The 24,834-nt window shown below is 39.3% G+C and overlaps 1 protein-coding gene across 2 annotated transcripts in view; it reads right to left on the reverse strand.

Annotated features, from left to right (window-relative positions):
* Positions 1-3,264: 3,264 nt before the first annotated feature.
* LOC124158427 (caspase Dronc) overlaps positions 3,265-24,834 on the reverse strand; it is a 41,559-nt gene continuing 19,989 nt past the window's right edge. For both annotated transcript variants that reach the window (XM_046533507.1, XM_046533509.1), the window contains exons 8-9: positions 11,583-11,692; positions 3,265-4,327 (exon numbers count right to left, since the gene is read on the reverse strand). In XM_046533507.1, coding sequence (XP_046389463.1) covers positions 4,202-4,327; positions 11,583-11,692 — 236 coding nt within the window. In that variant the 3' untranslated portion in view covers positions 3,265-4,201. The remainder of the gene's footprint in view (positions 4,328-11,582; positions 11,693-24,834) is intronic.

Genomic DNA, 24,834 nt, shown 5'->3' on the forward strand with positions numbered 1-24,834 from the left:
ACGCTTGCGATCTTCATCACACATGCATGAAATTTACCCTTAGTTACAGTATGAATTACAAACAAAATATTCAATAATTTTGTGTACAAAATAATTAACTAAATGCATTATTTCTTCACGAAAGAAGTTGTAAAAAAAAGTCATGAGATTTCAAACAAGAGAAGTAATATGTAATTCTCCTTTCATAGAGAGGGAGATACATTTCCATCAATTTACAAACATCATGCTTAAATAAAAGAGACATTAATTGCCCCCAAAGAAAATACGCATCACCCTGAAATTTGCCATGAAAAATAACAAAATCTACCAAAGGCACATTGATTTAGCCATTTCCCCAAATGAATTACTCGAATCCAGCAAGACAAAATGGTCAATGGGGAAAGAATCATCCAGAAAATGAGCCGGATTTTTGTGTTGCTACCATGCTTGGACCAAGTCCTTCCTAAGCCCCTTGTTATCCTGAAAATGGTCGTTTTATTGCTGTGGTAGAATGAACCATAGCAAAAGTGAAGTGGGTGCAGAGTTTACACATCCTCTATTGCAGGCTTTTTCTGAGGAGTTCAGACTTTTCCTATCTTTCACTGTACAAAGGTGGTTCATTGTTCTTGTGAAAGATAGAACTCATCAGGAAAAGCCTGCAATAGAGGATGTGCAAACTCTGTACCCACTTCACTTTTGCTATGGGTAATTATACCACAGCAACAAAACGACAAAAACATTTTCAGGTTAACAAGGGGCTTAGGAAGGACTTGGTCCACGCATGGTAGCAACACAACAATCCAGCTCATTTTCTTTCCCTAGTCATTTATTTCTGCAGCCATACTCTTACACATTTATTTCAACGAAGAATATCTCTGGCAAAATTCAGAGAACCAAAATGAAGACACTGCTGTGAGACAATACCTTCGCTTCATGATATTAATCCACAGCGGAAGACTAATAGTAAAGCAAATTCCATGATATGTTAAATCAGAATCATTTTCAAATGAGAAATCACTTTTTAGAACATCAGTCCATGTAAATTTTGCTATGTCAAAAAGGTCTCGTTAAGGCAGATAATTATGCAACTGAAACATACGGTAAGTGGACACAAAATCAGTACATATATTCCTATGCTCTTAAAAGAGTGCGCTAAGTCAGCTCAGAATCCATTGAAAGTTCAACCCATTGTAAAGTGTGGGTCTTCTGTAATGACATAGAAATTGATGTAGAAGTTTTTGAGTCACGCTGTTAAAGGCAGAACATGAATGAATCAAAATGAAAGATCCAAGATATATGATGGCTATAAAACCTAATTAGGAGTGACAAAACTTGCATCATAAAGACATGCCCAATAATAGGAGAGGTATAAAACTTGGAAAATCAAGTGAACCTGGCAGAGTGAAATTCTGTAAACAGCCCAGAGTGGACAAATGAAAGAACTACAAATCCACTATATATAGATGAAACTGTATTAGGAACATTCATCGAACAGCATCTTATCAGTGAAGAATAAAATATAGAAGTGCTGCTCTCAGCTTGATTGACATATACATTTGCCACCACACTTACTTTCTCTGAAAATTAAAAACAAGTCACATACCTGATGACTTTTCCTTGGGGTCAACAATAGCCGATAGGATTCTTATCTAACAACATTACACATTTTAAAAACTTGTTCTCATTCCTAAATTGTTAATTAATTTGTATCACTTTTAGGCCTGATTCCAACTAGCCATTAAAAATGACCAACAACTGAGATCAGAAAATTACCTCCTCCTCACGAGGCATTCAATGGAGCAGCAGGAGGAGAGGACAAAGGGTTCCAATCCCCCGGAAATGTTTTGGTCTTGAGTATACCAAGTGAACCCTCAAAGTGACTACATCATCATCCTTCCAGCACTTCCAACTTTCTCAATTCAACTTCCTGCCAACCCAAACATCCTGACAATGGATTCAAACACATACATACTAAATGTCAGCAGCACCACCTAAATTGCAGTCAACATTTCTTTTAAGTCTTTTAGTGGGGAATGTTGGTTCCATTTTGGCACCAACTGCACCTTGACACAATTGATGGTGTCTCTCCCCACAGAGCACACTTCCACCCACTCACCACCAACAACAGACACTTGGTCTTCAACACACAAAACATTCATACATACTTAAAGTACCAGAAAGCTATTACCACTGCATTCAAGTGACAGAAGGAAATGAAGTATCAAATATGAATGGAGATGATGAGCTCAGAATTTCTCTTTGTTAATCAGTATGATAACCTAACAGTACCGTGACTGATTTCAATTACACTCAATTTCTGGCCATTCATGCCACATTGGAAGTTCATCCCTAAAGGAGAATTAATTGCAATGTCAGTGAAATGGTATTCACCCACAATCACTACAGGAATGCATTAGTGTTTGTAAACAATAAATCACTATGAACAACATGGTAAAAGGATGAGCGACATATGAAAATCATATGTTAACCTAATTTTAAAATGAGGAATTTTTTCAAGAGTTGAGGCATCATTACAAATCAAAACTGCCATGTTAAATTTTGTCAATTGCATATTGAATGAAAATTCTCTAACCCTATCCACACAAATAATTGGAACATATTACATATTCAAAGGGGTGGCATTCCCTTATCAGCACATAGCAATAAGGAGGAAATGTGAAACTTGAATTTAGGAAATACCTTCCTGAGAAGCAGTGGCATACAGTCCGACCGCCGAGAGTTGTCCATTGACAGCTAGAAGGGGTAGGGGGCAAGGTTGCCAGGTAAGAAAGGGAAATGCCCACGTCACATGTCAAGGGTTCTGTGAAGAAAGGAGCCAGAATAGACGACGAGCGTGAAGGATCCAAAGGAAGAATCCTTTGTTTCAGTGGTGATTCGAAGAAAGGGCTTGTTTTGGCGGTTCAGGCTTGTTTCAGTGCTTCATATGCATGTGACAACGTTGTATGACTAGGCGAGGGTGTGAGGTGCATTTGGGGGACAGCGATTGGCTGCAAACCATGTTGGTGCAGGGTTCTCTGCCCCTTTCTCCTTTTAAAGTGCCATCGGACAACTCTCGCCGGCTGGACTGTAGACAGGGGGGGATCCAGGTCCAGACCCCCCAAAATAAAAAAAAATTATTTTCCTTCATATAAGAAAACGAAATATTGAAAAATCATGAATTTCAGAAGTATTTATTCAACAAATGAAGTTTTTTTGATCATTATAATAATGTTAAAATTAGTTTGAAAACCATAAATTGGCCATTTGTACCCTGTTTTTCACACATTTTCCTCCATGGTTATGGACCCCCCCTCTCCCCTCCCCTGAACGAAATTGCTACGCTACGGCTGAGAAGGAATGGTAGCTTCTGCCAATTCATAGGCCAATGGCAAACACATAAATGCTTCAAATTGTCTAAGACCACTGACAGCATCAACAATGCATACAGGTGAGTAGTACTGAAGCTAGTGAAAACATGATTTTGCAACAGTTATTTTGGAATGTGCACACAAAGGCCAGCATTAACTAACCCCCTGTCCGTATTTATAAAGAATAAAGAGAAATAAACCAAAAACAGGAGTAAAAAATAAGCTACTACACTTCAGAAAGTGATATTCAACTATCTCGAGCAACAACTAAGACTGGAGTTCCATACCTGAAAATTTCTGCTTTAATATAATTTAAAACATATCTGGTTTAATGGAGAGCGTTAAAATAATTAATGCCAACAATACGTCCATTCGTGTTATTACTTGAGCATTTTGAAAGAAATGTTGAGTATTCAAATTTTTCTCATCATGATGGCTTCAACCATAATTTAACAAAATGCACTGACATGGCTCAAATAGATATAAAATTCACTCTTCAACAGGTTTTCCATCATCCAAAAATATATATTTATCAAACACTGTACGTTTTAAAACATATTGCACACAAAATGACATACCAAGAAGAGAAAATTGTAAAAGAATCTCTTCTAGTATTCCAAAGCAGTAAAGTAATCCAATACATGATTATTATTATTATCATAACAGATAAAAATATCTTTATAGAAAATAAATATAAAAGAAAAAATATTTAAAATCATGTGATGGAGGGTTTTAGAATAAAAAAATCGAGTAATAGAAACTGTGCAAGTTGGGCATCACATTGATTGGTTCAGTATTTGCACACTCAACTCCTGATGAGAAATGATGCAAACGACAGAGTAATACATTTCCATTCAATCTCCTTTCTCATCATCATAAATCCCAGGATTGAAGAAGAATGTTTTGAAGCCTCTATTCTCAAAACAAGTCGTCTGCATGGTTGATCTCTCAGACACCAACTTTTCCAACTTTTCATCTACCTGAAATGAGAAAGAAATTTACACAAATTTAACACTTAGACCTAAATTTTTTGAGCAGAGGGCACTTTTAATCTTATTCGCATTACTAGGCATTTTCAGCTTTTCCAAGAGTACTGGAGGATATTCCGAAAAGATATTCTGTAAGATAAGTGGGGCCACACGAAGTTTGGTAGTAAGTAAACGTCCAGCTTACTCAACTTCATCATGCACAGGTTCCAGTGCATCTTCAGGTAACTTCTTCTCAAAACATTTTTTTAAACCCCTGGAGGTACAAATAGAGTAAGAGGAGGGAACGCTAATATTGACTAAGAGCAGGGAGAGAGATTTGAGGGATGAGGACGAACTTGGTTTCAGAAAAAAAAGAAAAGTTGGCTACAAGGCAGATCATTGAGAAGTGAATGAAAATGATCAAGCCCACGCTTATTGTTTGTGGAATTGGAGAAGGCATTTGACAATATGGATTTGAATTCAATACTTGGAATAATCAAAGAGACTGATGTGCTTCACAATGACCGATTACATCTAGATCCAGCTGTAAAGAAGCAAAAGTTAGGATGCGATGGAGACAAGAATATGTTTTGTGCCTGTTATTTTCAACATCTACATCAAGAAAGCCATTAATGAAATCAAAGAAAAGGCCTTGGGAGTGAATATCCATAGAGAAAAAGTTAGCATGCTATAATTTGGCAATTACATAGCTGCCATAGCAGAGGCAGAGAAGGATTTGAAAAAGATTCTGGTTGACATGGGTGGGGTAATGAGCTGAAAATAAACTCAAAGAAAACGAAGATATGAAGATGCAGCAGAAGAGAGGAAGTCAAGACTAACATTAATATTGGGAAACAGAAGCTGGAAGAGAATTATAAGAACAAACCAGCCAAACTTTTTTCCACTACCTTGTGAAGTACGTAGATGTTTTAAGATTATCATCTATTTGTGCTGTAAGATCAGAAAACATAACTTTCATCATCATCACCAACACTGGTCAACAATCCTGATACTGTAGGTTCGAAGATTTTTGTGGCGTTGATTAGATGATCTTTCCATTCTATTCGGGTTTTCAGCGCATTTGTTTTGTTTTAGTGACAACGGTTTCGCTGACATTGCAGTCAGTGTCTTCAGGTGGAAGGTGAGGAAATTGGAAAATTTTTCCGCCTTTTATAGGCATAAAATTTTCCACCTTATATAGGCGGCGGCGGCTGCTGATCCGCTGCTGCTCTCTCATTGGCCGGTTGTCCATCTCTCATTATTGGTGGTCGGAGAATCCTCTTCCATGCGATATGCAGGCTGTAGCCTTGATCCCTGTTGAAATTCGCTGGCATTTTCGCTATCTCAATTCTCTGATCAGGCGAGGGAAGTATTTATTTTCTTTAGCTATTATCTTGGCGTCTTCAAAGAGGATGTTATGTCCAGGTTCACTCCAAGAATGCTCAGATATGGCTGAGAGTTGGTGCTACTTGTTTTTAGTAGCCCTTTGATGTTCCTGCAATCGGACTTTCATTGATCTGCAAGTCTCGCCAATGTAATATTTACCACACGAACAAGGCACTCGATATATTCCCTCGTAAAGGTCCATTGGGAGTTTGTCCTTCGCTCCGGATAGCGTGTCTGATATCTTTGTCACGGAATTGAAATGTGTTATTACGTTGTGCTTTCTGAGCATTCTGGCAATCTTTTCTGATGTACCCGCCACAAAGGGAATTGTGGCGTATGCTTCTGGCTCCAGCCGGCTCTCTTCCTCAGAGGTCCTTTTCGGGGCTGCGTCTTTGTTCTCCTGCTCCACAAATCTTCTATTCAACATGCTACTGCTGTAGCCATTCCTTACCAGCACTTCAATGAGATGCTTCTTCTCCGCAGATAGTGACTCGGTGTCTGAGATGGCATAGGCGCGATGTATTAACCAAGGGGGCCGCTATGGGGTCGCCACTATATTCCACTCAATTCACTTAACAGCTTATCTTTTCACAACTAAAAATATGTCTGTCCTCTTTCACATCCTTCTTTACCTGTTCCATATATTTTGTTCATGGTCTTCCTTTTCCTATCTTGCCTTCCACTTGTCCTTCGACGATTGTCTTCATCAGGCCATCATGTCTCAATATGTGGGCTATAAGGTTGTTCCGTCTTATTATAAAGGTGTTCATGATGCTTCTCCACTCTCCTACTCTTCTTAGGACTTCCTCATCACTAACTCGGTCGATCCATTTGATCCTCATCATTCTTCTGTAGCACCACATTTCAAAGGCCTCACCCCTTGGTTTCTTCCATATTTAAGTTTCCCGCTGTAAGCAGGTCTCTCTTTTGGTGGAATGCTCTCTTTGCTTGGGCTATTCTGCAGATAATTTCTTCCATGCTTCCCCCATCACTAGTGATCCTGCTTCCCAAATAACAGAATTCATCCACCTCCACCAGTGTTTGCTTCCTTATTTTAATGCTAGTCTTGACTTCTTCTCTTCTGCTGCAAACTATTACCTTCATTTTCTTTGTGCTTATTTTCTGTTGATATTTACCCATTACCTTACCCATATTGACCAGAATATTATCCAAATCCTTCTCTGCCTCTGCTATGACAGCTATGTAATTGCCAAACTATAGCATGCTAACTTTTTCTCTATGGATATTCACTCCCAAGGCCTTTTCTTTGATTTCATTTATGGCTTACTTGATGTAAATGTTGAAAATAGCAGGTGATGAAGCACACATTTTTGTCTCACTCCTTCCCTATTTATTGCTTCTTGACAGTTGGGTACTGATCTTATCAGAGCTACTTGGCTTTAGTATAAACTGTGGATGATTCTACTGTCATTGTGAAGAACTCCGATTTCTTTTATGAATTCCCAGCATTGTGCTCCATTCCATGTTTTCAAATGGCTTCTCTAAGTCCACGAATGCAACAAATGTTGGCTTGTTCTTTTCCATTCTTTTCTCTATTAGCAGCCTAAGAGCCAATATTGCTTCCCTTGTGTCTCTGCTTTTTCTGAATCCTAATTGGTCCTCATCCAGATACTCTTCTGTTCTTCGTTCTATTCTTCTATAGATGATCCTTGGCAGTATCTTCAACGCATGTGTACTCAGGTCTAAAATCTTTGCAGTTCTCAGCTCTTTTCTTCATAGGAATTGGGATTATAATGTTCCTCTTGAAGTCCTTTGGTATCTCCCCTGTAGAATACATTTCAGTAATGATTTTGTACAGCTGGTTCAACGTCTTCTCTCCTGCATTTTTAATTAGCTCTGCGGGAATATCATCAATGCCTGACGCTTTATTTATCCTAAGGTCTCTTACAGCCCCATCAAATTCTGAACATAAAATTGGGGCTCCCATGTCATCGGCATCCACTTCCCTCTCGTTTTCAATAGCATTTGTTCTTAGGCTGCTTCCTTCGTACAAATCTTCCAGATATTCCTTCCATCTCTTCCCTTTGTCTTTGCTATCGATCATTAGTTATCCGTTTTTGTTCCTAAGGGTTTTACATCTTAAGCCCCTTTCCATAAAGTGGTTCCTCACTATCCCACAGGCGGCCTCTATATTTCCATGCACAAAATTGTTTTGTACATCTTCACAAATATTTTTCTTCCATGCTTCTCTAGCCTTCCTCGCTTTACGACATATTTTTTTCCTTATTCTCTTGTAACAATTCTGCCCTTCCTCTGTTTTCACAGCCTTGAATTCTCTTCTCTCTTCAATGAGATCTAATACTTCCTGCATGATCCATGCTTTTTTCATAATGACTTTCCTTTAACCAAGAACTTCCTCAGATGCTGCTTGCAGACCATTTCCAATGGTTTTCGATCTCTCTTCCACTGATTTATTTGTCACATCCTCCCCTATTCTCTTTCATACAACTTCTTTAAAAGAGGGTTGATGCTGAACCTCCTTCAATTTCTCAACCTCCCTTATGTTTTTCTCAGCTTTCTTCAATTTTTTAAATTTTACGTGGCATTTCCTCATAACTAAGTTATGGTCACTGCCAATATCTGCCCCTGGGTAGCTATTGCAGTCCTTCACTTGGTTCCTGAATATTTGTTTCACAAGAATTTAGTCGATTTAATATCTTCTGAGGTCTCCTGACATCTTCCACGTGTGTGTCTTCTTCCCAAAGGATTTTTGAATAAAGTTTTGGCACCACTAGCGGTGTTCAGTGCAGAATTGAAGTAGTCTTTTCTCCTCTTTCATTTCGATTTCCTAATCCATATTTCCCAGCTATCATTTTGTCTTGACCTTTGCCGACAACGATATTCCAGTCACCTAAAATAATAAGATTTTCTTCCCCTCTTACCTGCTTGATAACTTACGTTATATCTTGGTAAACATCCCCTACTTCTTCATCTTCATAATCTGATGTAGGCATGTAAACCTTCACCACTACAGTAGCTATGGGTTTAGTTTCTATCTTGACCATTACGAACCTTTCATTAAACTGTAGGTAGCTTTTAGCATGCATTCCGGTGCACTTTTCTAAACATTATCCCTACTCCAATATAACCATTTAGCGATCCTGTGTGTATCATTTGTAGCTTCCACTCCATACGTCTCCTTCTTGGGGCTACTTCATTTCGCTGATACCTAATACGTCGAGGTTCATTCTTTGCATCTCCACCTTCAAGTTCTCTCGCTCACTGCAGGTAGGAAGCGATCTAACATTCCATGTTCCTATCCTTTACATTCTATCATCTTTGACCGATGTACCCTCCAGAGTAGTCTCCGCCTGGAGATCTGATTGGGGGACTAGTTTACCTCTGGAATATTTAACTCGAGAGAACTTCATCATGTCACGATATGAAGAGAGTGGAGTAGCTTCAACTCCTCAAGTATAATTTGGTGGTTTCCCCTTGCTTTCCACATCGCAGTACAACAGCCGTGATAGTAAATGTTAACACAATGGAAACGTGTGCCACTATACTGACCAATATGGTCTCCACCTCCGCACATATGAAGAAGAACCGCTGCCCTCTCTCCCGGGTGATGAGAGGCATAATTGTTGGCGGCCCCCAGTTGCTGAGTCACGGTATCTTCATAGGTTTCAGTGTAATTTAAATGGTCTACCTTACCCAAGGATAGACCAATACTCCCTCAGAACACCATTGTTTTTTGTAGAGATGGGTCAAATAGCAGATTTCTCGAACTCGAATGTTGAATTTGAATATTAAATCATTGCTCAAATATTCGAATACCTTGACTACTAAACGATGAATGTTTGACTCGGTTGCCTGTGCAGCAGGAAACACAAGATTATGGCGAGTAATTAAGATTTCCTTTATAGGATTCAAACCGGAATTTAGCTGATTAATGGAATATTTTTATTTCATGGAAACAATTTGGGCTTATAGTTGATTCAACTAACATATCTTTCAAATATCCTAAGGGGACACACCACCTCGCCAAAAATGATTGCATGCCGTCTTGGCATTTACACTGCTACGATGGATTTCTGTCTGATGTACAAATTTTTCTCTACCAAACGCCATTTCAGCGGCACGCCCATCTGATACTCGGCTTCATCTAACTTCTTATTTTCAACAGGTAGCTTGCTTTACCCCCACTCCTGCTGTCAAGTGCTAGCAGACCATCTGAGGCGTTTTGCAAAATACACGCACTTCTCCATCGCATTTTCTTCAATTATTTTCAGTCCATCTTTGGAAGTTATCATGAGATAAGCAGATGAATTCGACTTGCTAGCAGGGAGAAACCAAATATCTTGAGAAAATATCCCTTTGTCTGTGACTGTGACAACAGAGATTTATAGCACAACTCATAAAGTCAGTCACTCAAATTCATTCACTCAAAAGTCTGAAATGCATCACGTTTGGTCTTATTCTTTTTTAAATTACACGCACTTTACTAAAATTTCAATCCAGTAAAGGTGTAATATCAATTGCCGAATGTCATTGTTAGACACCTTTTGGGCTAATAGGTGATTCATGCAGCAGTTGACCTCCAGAAACTGGGAACTTTGAAGCAGGTAGGCTGAAAAAGGTCAGTGGGTGAGAAAAGGGGGGGAGAAATGGGCGCGAAACACGTTTCTATTGTTCTCGTGTATCTTTATATTTTTTTCGAAGCTAAGGTCTTCGTAATATGATCCCTGTGCGAGCTGAGACCTTTTTTTATTTCGGAGAAGATGAAAGCCTCAGAGTGGGGGCTAGTGCTGAATTGAGGGGGTTAGCGGATCTTGGGAAATGCGCTAATGTAACTATCCCACGGTACTCAAACAGCAGTTGACCTCCTGAAATGGGGAACTTCGAAGCAGGTAGGCAGAAAAAGGTCAGTGGGGGAGAAAGAGGGAAGGGTGAAACACGATTCTATTACTCTCCTGTAACTTGATATTTTCTTTTGAAGCTTTTCATTTATGGTCTTCGAAATACGAATCCTGCGCGAGCTGGGACCTTTTCACCTTTTCTTTGATTTCGGAGAGGAGGAAAGCGTCGGAGGCCAAGGGCTGATGGATGGAGGGGGAAGCGGATTTTGGGAATTGTGCTACGCAGTTACTATCCCACGGCACTGAGGTTCTCCTGGTGGGGGAAACCGGGGATTTTCGGATTTTTTCACCCAATCATTTTCGGTTCCCCCGCGAATTTGATGTAGTTCGTCAACTTGCCTGTAATGGCACTGCATGCACTAAACGACTAGAGTTCTTTACAATTTTCCGAGTCAACTACAAACGACATTGTATGGCATGAAATTCAATGTATTCAAGAACTTTCGCATAATTATTCAAGACCTCGAATATCGAATACTTTCTAATATTCGAGTATTCGCGGATACTATTCGCACATCTTTAGTTTTTTGTCAAGAAGAGAACCAGCTTATCTCACAGCTAACCCTTATACCTATAGGTTGACCCACCAACTGCAACCCAGTGGCTTTAAGCTCAGCCTCAAGAGCATAACTTTATCTAGGTTTAATTCATTTACATTCTTAATTGCCACTGCTTTTATCTGATAAGCAGAGGCAAATATTTCTAATGAATAAAATCTGAAAATTTTACAAAAGAAATTTGTTGATTTTTGTTAATGATGAGGTATGAGTTAACATTTGGCTATTGAGCTGAAATCTCTTATTTTAAAGCAAATTTACAACTTTTAGGAGGATTTCTAGATATAAAATTGAGCACTGATTTCTTGCAAAAATCCTAACAGTATTCACAAGAAATCTTTTCCTGATTGCGTGAACCCTTGTGTACAATGCACCTCTGATCTTGATGACCCATGAGTGAGGAATATACAATTTCAATAAAGTCAATCAAAATATTTTACCTACCATTTTAAGCATTTCCATAATTTCTGTATCACAGGCATTTGTCATGAAAACTTCACAAACAGCTTGGATAAACCAAGTACCAATGAAGTAATCACGGTGGGCCTCATATCCTGAAAAAATCACAAACATTAACAAACTAGGATAAGATTTATTAAAAATATAAATTAAGATATATAGGAATAGAAAAGTCCTAGCACAGAAATGGATGCAGCCCAAGAATGAATGCTATCGAAAACAAGAAGGAAGTGGATGAAGATGACATGGGCGCCCCAATTTTAAGCCTTACACTTTTTTGTCCATATTCTGTCTCCTTGTAGACATGATTGACCCTTATAACAGATACATTGGCTTTAACGTAATACTCTACCGATGAAGTTATAAATGGTCCATATTTGAAAAACCAAGAAATACAATGGGTTTGCAATTTAAAAATGAATTCACATGTTACCGTACCTCAACTTTATCGAAAAATGATTTATTTATGTTACATTTAAAAAATAATTCTAAAAAACATCTCCATTATAATACGTACCATTCATAGAAAAGAGCAATTATTTAATGAAAAAAAAACTCTCTAGATATATTGCTACGATGAAAGTTTCATTATACTATCATACACCACCATCTCTAACCCTGTCAGTTATTTACTATAGGAAATCATATCTCTTCGCATTCCTCAGCTCGGAATGGGAATCCTCTATAACTCAACTTTGTGTGGTACATATAGGGCTGCTGTCTGGTTCCTTAGGAGCACAATAATTGCACATTTCTCAAGCTCAAACGCCAAATGCTCCTTCCAAATGTGGTGACTCTGGCATCTTTTCCGTCTCAGCGGATACCAGGTATCAACGGACTAGATCCTTCAACTGCCCCACTTACAGTAAACTCTTGATTATACGAAGTAGGATATTACAAAGTTTTTGATAATACGAAGGGATACTGTCGTCCCAGGCAAAAAGCCTAAGGTAAATACATGGCAGTTTTCGATGATACGCAGTTTTGATAGTACCAAATGTTTTGAAATTACGAACTTCAGGCTCAGTCCCCAGGAGCAAATGGCATTCCTTTATACGAACTACGGCGGAGGCAACTTAGGAGGAAAAGGGTTCACCTAAAAACTTACGGTGGGAATCGAGGAGAGGTAGGAGTTCAGTAAAAATATTGTGGCTGACACAATTTCCCTATTTACTAGCATACTCATAAACATCGCATCAACAATACTTTTACATTTTTACGTCAACAATACATTTTTTCGTGACTTATTAAAAGTGTTTGAAATTACGAAACTCGATAGTAAGAAGTGCCTATTTTCCTGTCCAGCTGACTTCGTATAATCGAGAGTTTACCGTATTTCTACTGAGTTGGACTAACCCTTACAATGTACACGCATGTAGAATTTTATATGCAGATGAACATTCATGGAAAGCAGCCTCTCACCGGGCAATTCATCTTAATAATTTCTCTCTCAGTGCTGCATGTGACTTGTCTGTATTATTTAACTCTCACCGATTAATAAATTTAGCATCAGAGAAAGCCTATTGTACTGGCATCAGCAATGATGATGTGTCATCGCTTTGTCGAAAACTGGTTCACCAATATTTAGTCATACAGTCGCACTACACCCATGCCTTGTATAGTGCAAGGGATGCGTTCCTTGGGGTCTTTGCACTACACGAATTTGTGTTACATGTGAGTGTTTTAACATTGGGAAGATAGGAATGTGTTCCTGGTAGCATAGGTGTTGGGTATAAAATTTTATCTAAACCTTATATATTCCCATAAATAACCTTATAAATTCTTATTTATACAAAATTTTTATAATGTAAAATATCGTTAAAGATAGTAGGCGCGAATTTAAAGACTTTTATTAACATTAAAAAAAAATTCAAATGTGCTTTTGAAATTCCTTCCTGTCATGCGGTGGGCTAACATCTGCTATCTCAGGGCTTCGTAATGTATTGCCGGCAGTTGACGATTTTTCAAACCAGTCTAAAAACAACTATTGTCACCCAGGCCCTTTTGTCGCTTATCAAAATGACAGGCAAATGCTGCTATGAATGCCATTTCATTGCTAGCAGAGTTTATGAATGGTAAATCATTTTCATTTGAAGTCCTCTGAGGCATTAGCAGCTATGTGAAACAGTCTTTAAATGCCTTGAAACCTGACCCAGTTTTCCTTCCCTTACATTGAATGGACGAGATTGCATTCTTTTCCAAAACAATATTGTCTTGTGAACTACAGTGAATTCCGGTTATTACGCGCCTCACTTTACCGCGGTTTCGGGTATACCGCGGGTCTCACCATGTCCCCCAAAATGATTACATTGACCTTTTTTTTGAGGTAGGTAACTTTGTGGCGAATTTTATCTCGGCGTGTCTACCGACGCGTCGCATCGGCGCTACTTCAAGCGACTGTATTAACGTGGTTGGCGACGTATTCCATACATTGTTTCGTAGCCATAAAAAAAACTCGGTAATTCCTGATCGGTCATTGCGTCTTGTGAACTCGAGCTGAAAAGTGTGTTGCACGGCTATAATAATTTTCGAGATTCAGGGAGATTGAGATAATTCTCTTTCGTACGTTCGCACCGCGGCGCTCAAACCAAGGTAGGTACTCAATGCCCACAGGCTTCGAGCATTTAATGATGAATGAGCTGTTTTACCTTTGTCTTAGGCTTAATATTAATATGAAAATTACTTTCTTACGAAAATTTTCATTGATTTTAGGGTAAAAACGATGTCTGCCAAAAGGAAAACTTACACAATTAAAGAAAAGTTGGGCATAATCGACAGAGTGAAACGCGGTGATTCAAAATCAAGTTTATTCAGGGAGTTTGGTGTTCCTGAAGGAACTATTCGTGGTTGGATGAAAGAAGAAGAAAAATTACGATCATTTGTTGATAAAGTGGATGACGAAATAGGACTTGATAGAAAAAAGGCCAGATTGAGTGCTGCTGGTGATGTGGATGAATGTTTGTTTACGTGGTTTGTTCAGAAGCACAGTGAAGGTGTTCCATTATCCGGTCCACTTTTACAAGCACAGGCAATTAAATTAAATAAACAAATAGGGGGTGCTCATGATTTTGTAGCTTCTGCTGGCTGGCTATCGAGGTGGAAAATTCACCACGGGGTAGCGCAAGTTAACATGCAAGGAGAATCTCGTTCCAGTGACAGTGAAGCAGCTAGGGAATTCTGTGGGACTTTATGCAAGATGATTGATGAACGTGAGTACACTGAAGAGCAATTGTATAACTGCGATGAAACCGCTCTCTACTGCAGATTGCTTCCAACAAAATCACTTGATATTAAGAAGTCGGCAAATAAATCCGGAATAAAAATGAGCAAAGAAAGAGTGACTTTATTACTGTGCGCTAACAAATCAGGAAGTCACAAGTTAAAACCTCTATGTATTGGTAAAAATCGAAGTCCTCGGTGCTTCAAGCACGTTAATATGACAGCACTACCCATAAATTACAAAAACAGTCAGAATGCCTGGATGACTCGAGACATTTTTTTATCTTGGTTCAATGAAGATTTTGTTCCATCGGTTAAGAGCCACTTAAGATCAAAAAAGTTTGAAGAGAAGGCACTACTTCTGTTAGATAACTGTCCGGCCCATCCGTCTTCTGAGCTCTTGATATCGAGGGATGGCAAAATAGTGGCTTCGTTTTTACCAAAAAATACGACAGCTCTTATTCAGCCCATGGACCAAGGGATAATCAGAGCATTTATAGCCCACTATCGGCGGGAATTGCTCACTAGTGTCATAAATTCAGAACTGCAGGTACAAGAATATCTGAAAACAGTCACCCTGAAGAACATGGCTTATGATATTGGTTTGGCATGGAAGAAAATAACTTCAGCTACAATCCTAAATTGCTGGTCAAAGTGCGAGTATACAGCGGGCGATAGCATGGAAGACGAAGACTTTTTTGGGTTTCACAGAAGAGGACGCACGTGAAGCTTCAGATGTTCTTTGTAATAAACTATTTTTGAGTGATCTCGAGGCCTGGGTTTGCGAAGACGAGGAAACTCTTGTATCTGCTTATAAGAGTGACGAAGAAATTGTGGCTGCAGTCCTGAGCCGCGCAAAAACAGCTGCATCATCGGAAGATGAGAGCGAGAATGAAGAAGACGAAAGTGAGGTCGAGATGCCAAAAATTGGCCATTTATTATATAATATAAGTGAATTGATGAATTGGTAGGAGGGACAAAGTGATTGCGATAGTATTCATCTGTTGCACTTGCAAAGCATTAAATTATTACATGACAAAGAAACGCCATCAACTATCGCGGCAAAAGAAAATATCCGAGTACTTTAGTAACTCCCGTTAAAGTAGAGCGTCTAAATCATAAAATAAATATTTTAATAATGTATTACGCAAATAAATTGGCTATAAAAATTACCTTTAAGGGTTTTTTTATTGCTTCCCACGCGGTTTCCCGTAATAACGCGGTTGTCCGATAACGCGGGTGTAAACTATGTCCCCCTAGACCCGCGTTATAACCGAATTTTACTGAATTAAAAATAGTTAAGGGGGAAAGGAGGCACTTTCAATCACAGCTTGGAGTTCATCAGAAAATGTTGCGGTGACTGCGCTATCAACACTTGCAGATTCACCTGATATTACCGCATTGAAAATACCTGCTTGCTGTTTAAAATTCTGGAACCAACCGGAGCTTTCACTAAATGTCTCGGAGCGATTACCACCTTCGTCTTTTTGTACAGATTCACAATGAACTTTCCATACGTCTTGACCACTTGGTTGAAGATGGTGCGGCTGAGGTTACTGATATTTTAACTTCGTCTTTATTAAGAATAAGGCATCAAGAGTTTAAACTTCTTTGACGCTCTCCATTTTCAAAGCAATTGACCTCTTTCCATTTCTCTTCTAGGTTTATTGTTTTTCTTGATGACTTCTTGATTTTTCTACCTTCATTTCCTATTTTTTGCCATTGTTCTCTTGGTTTTTACTCCATATGGCTCTATTGAAATCACCTACTGCTGAACTGTATTCCTGAGATGCAGAGGCCCTATGACTGCTGGGAGTGAATGAAGCCATTGTGTTTGAGACTCAATAGCGGACCCTTTTATGTGTTGATGGTATTTATGGGCAACTCGGCCACCGCTCCATTTCTCCCCTGTGAATATGGATGACCTTGAAGGCTTTAGCATAGACCCTCTACCTGGAAGTCAATCGCCTGATGATGGCAAAAATTATGTCTCAAACCGTATTGCTTTCAAAAAACTCATTTCCACTAGCTCCATGCCTAATTAATGATCTAAATTCACTAATGTCATTCTGTCAAGGAGACGAGATAAATTACTTTGGTAGGCCGGCTATCTGGACCCAATGGCAAGTAATACTTTCGGCCATTGCACAATATTTCGATTAATATATAAACAATAAAAGAAGATTTGAGGATTTGAGGCAAGCAATACTATTGATATGTGTAAAATGATAGCAATTTCATGTGTACTTAGCGCAAGTTCACCTTTTATCATGAGAGCGTTAAAGATTTTTGATTAGGCTGCACTGCACGAAATTTCCCCGAGGAATGAATTTGCTCAATATCGAAATTGCGCTATGCAAGGCATGGGTGTACTAGTAAATTCGCTCAAATGCTGGTGATACCTTCATCATTAATTTGAGTCATGAGATATAAAAAAAATCATTTTTGGCAGACGTTGTATTTCTCCAAGCTTGAAGACTAACTGAAAGTTTAACAGTATGGTAATTATTACAGTGGAACCTCGATTTATCATTTTTCAGGGGGATGGATGAAAAAAACGATAAATGCAGGAAAGCGATCAATGCGGAAATGTTTGTCCGGGTTGCCAATGTCCCAGGAAACGCTGGATTTTTGCGAATTATGACATTCATTAGTGGATTCAAAAAAAGATTTTAGCTGATTACAGGAATATTATTACTTTATCGAAACACTTTGGTCATATTGTTGATTCGACTTATCTCTCTTTCAAATATCCTAAAGGAACACGCCACCTTGTTAAAAAATGTTTCACTCCACTCGGAATTTTCACTGCTATTTCACTGTAAAAATTCTTATCCATCAAATGCCATTTCAAGTACACGTATTTACAAGAGAAATGTGTGTGTTATGCCTCAAACAACTGATTTCACCGTCGCAGTGATTGGTTATGAGACGGATCAAGAAGGCCAAAAATAGTTTATTATTTGAAATGTTCCTTTCTAGCAATTAAATTTTTAATATGATTGAGGCAATGTGGCGTTAATCGTCAGCGGCACGCCCACCTGATCCTCGGCTTCATCCCACTTCTTGTTTTCACCAGGGATCTCGCTCTACCCCCACCCCTGCCGTCATGTGCTACCGGACATACCGAGGCGTTCTGCAATATTCACGCATTTCTAGCCCGGATTCTTTGCTTCATCATCAATTAATTTCAGTCCATCTTTTAAAGTTCTCACTTGTGTCTTCGGAAGGGCCACGGTCCAAAGACGAATAAGAATAAAACTAGAGATGTGCGAATAGTATCCGCGAATACTCGAATACCTCGAATAATAGAAAGTATTCGATATTCGAGATCTCGAATAGTTATGCCAAAGGTACCGTCTCGAATACCTCGAATACTATGAATTTCGCGTCATACACTATCGCTCGCATGTCGTTGGTAGTTGACTCGAAAAAATGAGAACTCTAGTCGTCTAGTGCATGCAGCGCCGTTTTAAGCAAGCTGACGAAATTCATCAAATTCACGGGTTCGAGCGGTGAAAAGAGTTCGACGTGGGGAACCGAAATTGATCGGATGAAAAAAATCCGAAATTCCCAGGTGTCCCTTATCAGGAGAACCTCAGTTCCGTGGGATAGCAACATTGGCGCATTTCCCACGATCCGCTATCCCCATCCATTCAGCGTTCGCCCCATCCCCTCAATCGATTTCCTCTTCCCCGAAAACAAAAAAAGGTCCCGGCTCGTGCAGGGATCGTATTACGAAGACCTCAGCTTTGAAAAAAATATCAAGTTACCGGAAAATAATAGAATCTTGTTTCACCCTTCCCTCTTTCTCCCCACTGACCATTTTCCCGCATCCATCTTTTGATAAAATGAGAGGAGGTGTTTGCCGTGTGTCCTTTGTGGCTAATAATGACAGGCACTTATTTTGAATCTTCCCCATGAGATGAAACTACCATAGGGAGGAACTCAGTGCCGTGGGATAGTGACATTGGCGCATTTCCCACGATCTGCTATTCCCCTCCATTCAGCATTCGCCTCACCCACTCTTGACGATTTCCTCTTCTCCGAAATCAAACAAAAGATCCCAGCTCGCGCAGGGATTGTATTACAAAAACCTTAGCTTCAAAAAATATCAAGTTACGCGAGAAAAATAAAAACGTGTCTCGCACCCACCCCCTTTTCTCACCCACTGACCTTTTTCTACCTACCTGCTTCGAATTTCCCCCTTTCTCGAGGTCAACTGCTGCATGAGTCATCTACTAGCCCGAAAGGTGTCTAACAATGACTTTCGGCAATTGTTATTACACCTTTATTGGATTGAAATATTAGTAATGTGCGCGTAATTTAAAAAAGAATAAGACCAAACACGACATATTTCTGACTTTATTTAAGCATTTTGCGCAGGAAAATAAATACCGGGAAGAAGAAGAAATACGACGGAGGCGTAATGCTCAAATAGGGTGGTTTCCTATTATTTTTTATTGCCTAAATCGAAATATTAATACTCCTGAAGTACGTATTTAACGCTTTTAGAGTTTTATAAGACGATATCTATTTTTCGCGATTAAATTAAAAGTGAAAATTTTCAAGCGCACGAAAACGCGACGGGTAAGTATGAATGCCGGGAAAAACTCAGCGTGACGTCGTTCTGGTTCCCGCTGCCGCAAGTGAGGTGACCTTGGGGCGAGGCTCTGAGCGCTATTACGACGCAGGATGCTAGCAGGTAGCCGAGTACCATGCTAGCTGGTAGCGCTTGGCTTAAATAAGGTTTATTAATACCTTATCAAACAGACTGTGTGATTATTAAGACATGTCTCCCTGAGCTCTGTGCCTCATGCATGCATTGGTAACCTCAGACGATGTAAAACTCTGATCCTCTCGTGTAAAAACTAAGTCCCTGTGATGTCACGTGGAGTGGCATCGCATAGGCGCCAATCTGGCCTTTTTCAAATGAGGTAAAATTGAACATTGCCATTAGTCTAAACCGGTATTTCTAGAACGAAATAATTTGTATATTATGAATACACTACTGGTGGGTAACGAATCACAATCAATACCTTTCGTTTTCTTTAATGAATGAAACTACCCTATTGTTTACATAAAATTAAAATATTCCATTAATCAGCTAAATTCCTGTTTGAATCCTTTAAAGGCAATCACAATTACTCGCCAAAATCTTGGGTTTCCTGCTGCATAGGCGACCTAGTCAAACATTTTCACATTCATCGTTTAGTATTCGAGGTATTCGAAATTCGAGGTATTCGAATATTCGAGCAATGATTTAATATTCGAATTCGATATTCGAATTCGAGAAATCTACTATTCGACCCATCCCTAAATAAAACTAATAAAAATGAAACCGGACTCCATTGAACCCACACGGAAAACACTCGCTAGTTTTAAGTCAACCCACCCCAGAAAGTACGGAACCACTCGTACGAGGTGAAGTTCGGCACTAATGCTATCGCGTACGGCATAGGCAGAGCTTACTGCAGAGGGTGAAGCATGACCATATGACTGCGCAATGAAATTTTTTATCCTATAGAGAAGGCAACTTACCCACTCATTTCTAACAATAAGTAGCGTAGCTCTAGATGAGCAGATGAATTCAGATTGCTAGTAGGGAGAAACAAAATATCCTGAGAAGACATCGCTTCGTTAGCAACTCAGACAAGTGAGACTTGTAGCATAACTCATAAATAGAGACATACAAAAGGTGGGGTTATTTTATAGCCAGAAGTGGTGTTATTTTTCTACAAAAGCGATGTTATTTTGCCCTGAAATCGGTGTTATTTTAACGGCAAAATAATTGATGTTGATTGAGAGCCATCCTTCCAGTGGCCCACCCATTGCCCTAAATTTAGGATATTATTGACCGAGAATAATTGAAGTAATAATATACATGGAGTATTGACTGAATTCACCTATTTTACATATTTATCCTTCGCGTATACATATATCTAGCTGACATAGAGAGAAATTACTTTTAAATGTCTGTAATTTCAAATGAAATATTGCTATTGTGATCAAGTTGTCATCTTTTACATTTGTTCTCTTATCTGTTAACAAAGTGCTATAGCAGGAAAGAAATCTTTCTCAGTCCATGTTTGCAGAAGGGATCCAAATTAGAGGCACTTAGATGCAAACGATGTCTCAGGCATTTGAGCTCCTGCATTGCTTTAATTACATCCAATGAACCCCGGGAATTTTGCTTTTGTAGTAATTTCTGTAATTTTCCCAACCCCAACATCAACTTCTCTGTCTCCATTGATTCCAGGCCATGACTTTTTTGTTTTTAAGTCAGGGTTCATGTCTGTAGATGGAACTTCTTGGGGATCAAAAACTGAGATCTTTTCAAATACCTATTTTTCTGCTTAGGTCTTCTACCATAAGAGAACTAAGTTTGGTTGATGCCTTATCAGCCATCTGCATAGGTATCGACTTTACAGCAGCTGCTTTAGAGGTTGTCATGTTTTGCAGATGTAATAAGTATTAAGTGTAAGATGTTTTATCAAAAAAAGTACTCTAATGAATATTCTCGAGGCTCATTTTTAACTTCCTTAACCCTTTCATAACGGTGGAGTTCTCTCCTTTGCATGAATGCAGGACTGCACCCCAAGAGACTCTTCGGTCTTCTCCGTATGGAGCATTTACGTTGGACATTTGTTAAGAAGGGTCTTGCGGATAATCACACACTCTCAACACCAACCTTTTTTGATCCTTCCTAGTGGGGATTTCGCATTACCTTGGGCTTCGAGGGTAGTTGGTCTCCCTCCTTTCGCGGTTTATAACCCCACCAGCTGCATTGGTTCTCTGTCAACTCATGCTTTGCTTATATGAATTAGCTACATGGATAATTGTTGCTTGCAGGTAAATTGAAGACTTCCAATTGAATTCCTCAATTTATTCTGTGAATTTTAAAATTTTGAATGAAGCTCTACCGTCAGCATTAACAAATTTAATGCAATAACAATTTCCATGTTGATTTTATACCAAAATCGTGATAAAAGTTAATATTTATGGTAGAATTTTTGTAAAAAATTGCAAACGCTGCTCAAAAGACAAAGAATTCAATTCTTAGTTAATATTTTTTGAGAAAGAAGCATGTATTTATTTTGCAAACTAACTGAATGAACAATTGTATGACTGCGGTCTCTAGCCATATACAGGGGTAATATAAGACAAGGGGATTTCGGCAGTTACGGCCAGTGTTGGGTCCTGAAACTAAGACTTTGCAAACCCACGAATGCCATAAAAGGAGGAGAGCAAGGAAAAGTGTAATTTCGGCATTTGCTTGCCTGCGTGGGAAAATCTTGGACGAAAATTTTTGCCTTTCGTCTCCCAGGTCAAGAAACGTCCTGCCGCATATTTTCGTCATTAGCAGCAAAAGGGTTAACTCTTTATAGAATGTGAGCGTTTAGATAGTTTGAACCCTCCAGTAATTTTATCAAGTCAACCATCAGATTCCCATGGCATTTTGGCTACTTTGTAGACGTCGTGAATGCGGTTTAGACATCCTCCGGACAAACAAGTCACCTTATTTCCTCGAGTGTGTTTCTTTGTGGAAATCATGAATTTTCTCCAATTCATGGGCGATTTTCACCAACTCAATCGCGATTTTCATCATTTTTTTCCTTCTGCTCTGCATGAAATTGTTTATCGAGGCGTATATATATATATATATATATATATAATATATTTAAGCCGTAGTTATTTCACCACATTGGCCGCTCACCGATGCGATTAATTTCCGCGGGCTGCCGTTCCCGCCTCAGCGCCGTGAAATCCAGATAGTCGTCTTGTCGGAAAGTGGCCTGAATTTTACGGCGCTGTGCCGGGAACGGCAGCCAGCGATAATTCGTTTCGGCTGAAAGCTGCCACAATGTAGCTCCATGTGCATTTCACAGAATAGACGGCGCACAGCCACTTTTTGCCGCTTTCAGACTTATGCTTTGTTCCGGCCGTCGTCAACTGCACTGTGCTTTCAAATAACCATTGGTATCAATGCTTGTCTTCAAGCAAGTCGAATCGCGCAGTTGACGGCTCTGCACATTGACGTTGTTGACGGTCAGCAAGGCAAGGTTCAATCTGGCGCGGCGGTGCGCCGTTTATGGCGTGAAATACACACCATGCTACATTGAGGCTACTTTCAAACGCGACGACTTTTCGCCGGCCGCCGTTCACGGCACGATTCTGTGAAATTCAGGCCACTTCCAAATGAGACATCTCTCTCACTTTCAAACGAGACATCTTACGGTGCTGTGCCGTGAACGACAGCCCATGGAAATTCGTCGCGTCGGAAAGCGGCCAATGCAGTGAAAAAATTACGGGTTAAATGTACGCCTCGAAAAACAATTTCTAAAAGAAGGATGAGCAGAAGAAAAATATGGTGAAAATTGCGTCTCAGTTGGTGAAAATCACCTATGAATTGGAGAAAATCGAAATTAATACGTAATTCGCGTATTCGCGGGACTATCCCGGAAATCCCGTATTTCGCGGGAAAACCCCGGAATTCGCGTTAAAATTCGCGTTATCGCATTTACGACTTTGGCATGTCCCTACTCATAAATTGTAACTAGACGCCCTGTTTTAAAAAAAAATCCGCATCAACTACCGTGAAGCTCACTGTCAGCTGCGAGGATATCGTTATTCGCCAGAAATCACCATCGTATTATTCCAACTATTTCCTTGCTTAAAATGGTTAAATAGCGTTAGAAATACGTTGTGTTTCGTACCATTCTTTTTTGAATTACGTGCACATCACTAATATCTCAATCTAATAAAAGTATAATACCATTGCCGAAATTCATTTTTACACACCTTTTGGGCTAATCCGTTATTCATGCAGCAGTTGACCCCCAGGGGGTCTATTCTCTAACTCGAAGCGCGGTAGCTTTCTGGTGGAAAGATGCTTAATTAAGCTACTTGCTCCCACTTGTATTCTCTAACGCTGAAGCTCCGGCGAAGGGAGCTTGCAGAAGCTACCGGTAGCTTATTAGGCTCCAACCCTTATTCTCTATGGGATTTGAAGCTACTTCCGTAGCTTCAAACTAGCTACCACGGTAGCTTCGCGAAGCGCGCCCTCGAACCCCGCGCTTCAGCTAGCTACCATCAAAATACATAGGGAATTCCCATAGGGCCATGGGAATTCCTATGAACCGCCGTGAACCAAGTGGCGCGTGTCGCTAATCTTTTGTTCTATCCCATCAGTCTTTCTTGACACGGCTAGCGATTGAGTGGTAAACAAGAAAACTGTTGACTATTTTTGTAGTTTTGCGTAATTATTTTCTTTAATGAGGTCGGGAATGCTGCGTAAATTATTTGAAGCCTTCAATTATTGTATTCTTAACAAAGTAGTGGGCATGAGTGACAAATTTCGTGACTAATCATATATGTTTCGGAGTGAACTATCGATCGCGTTAACATAGTTGATTTCATTATTTGGAGAAGAAAAATGTTACTTTCAATCATTTTATATCACGTGAAATCTTATTTTGCATGAAGTCATTACTAGTGAGAAGAAAAACCCCGAAAACAGTGATTATTATTGATGTTGCGAGAGACTGTTGTAGTGACGGTACAAATTGATGCGTTGAAATCATTACCAATGCCAATGTATCCACTGCACAGAGATGGATGTCTTATTTTTGCAAGTGTTTATACATTTATGATAAACTTTACCGTGCATTATTAGCAACGATCTTTGTTGTGAAGTGATTGTGTGAAGAGAGTTTAGTGTTACATAGATGCAGACCGGAGAGAGGTGGATATATTATTGTGTTATAATGCAATGTAAGGTGTTTCATGATAGTTATTAATAAATTTTTTGCTCTTCCAATGAATAAATGTGTTCATGATATCATTCTGCTTTCATTTGTGTGTCTTTGGCCGTATATACGCATTTAATTTCAGTGCCGGTAGTTAAGTTGGTGTATTTGTTTTGAATTTTGAGAAAGTGTAGCCATGGATATTCCAGAAGCCCACGAAGGAAGTCATCACAAAAACAATAATGTAATATGACTTTAATATTGGGAGA

The sequence above is a fragment of the Ischnura elegans genome, chromosome 5 (genome assembly GCF_921293095.1).
Source record: "Ischnura elegans chromosome 5, ioIscEleg1.1, whole genome shotgun sequence".
Lineage (NCBI taxonomy): Eukaryota > Metazoa > Arthropoda > Insecta > Odonata > Coenagrionidae > Ischnura > Ischnura elegans.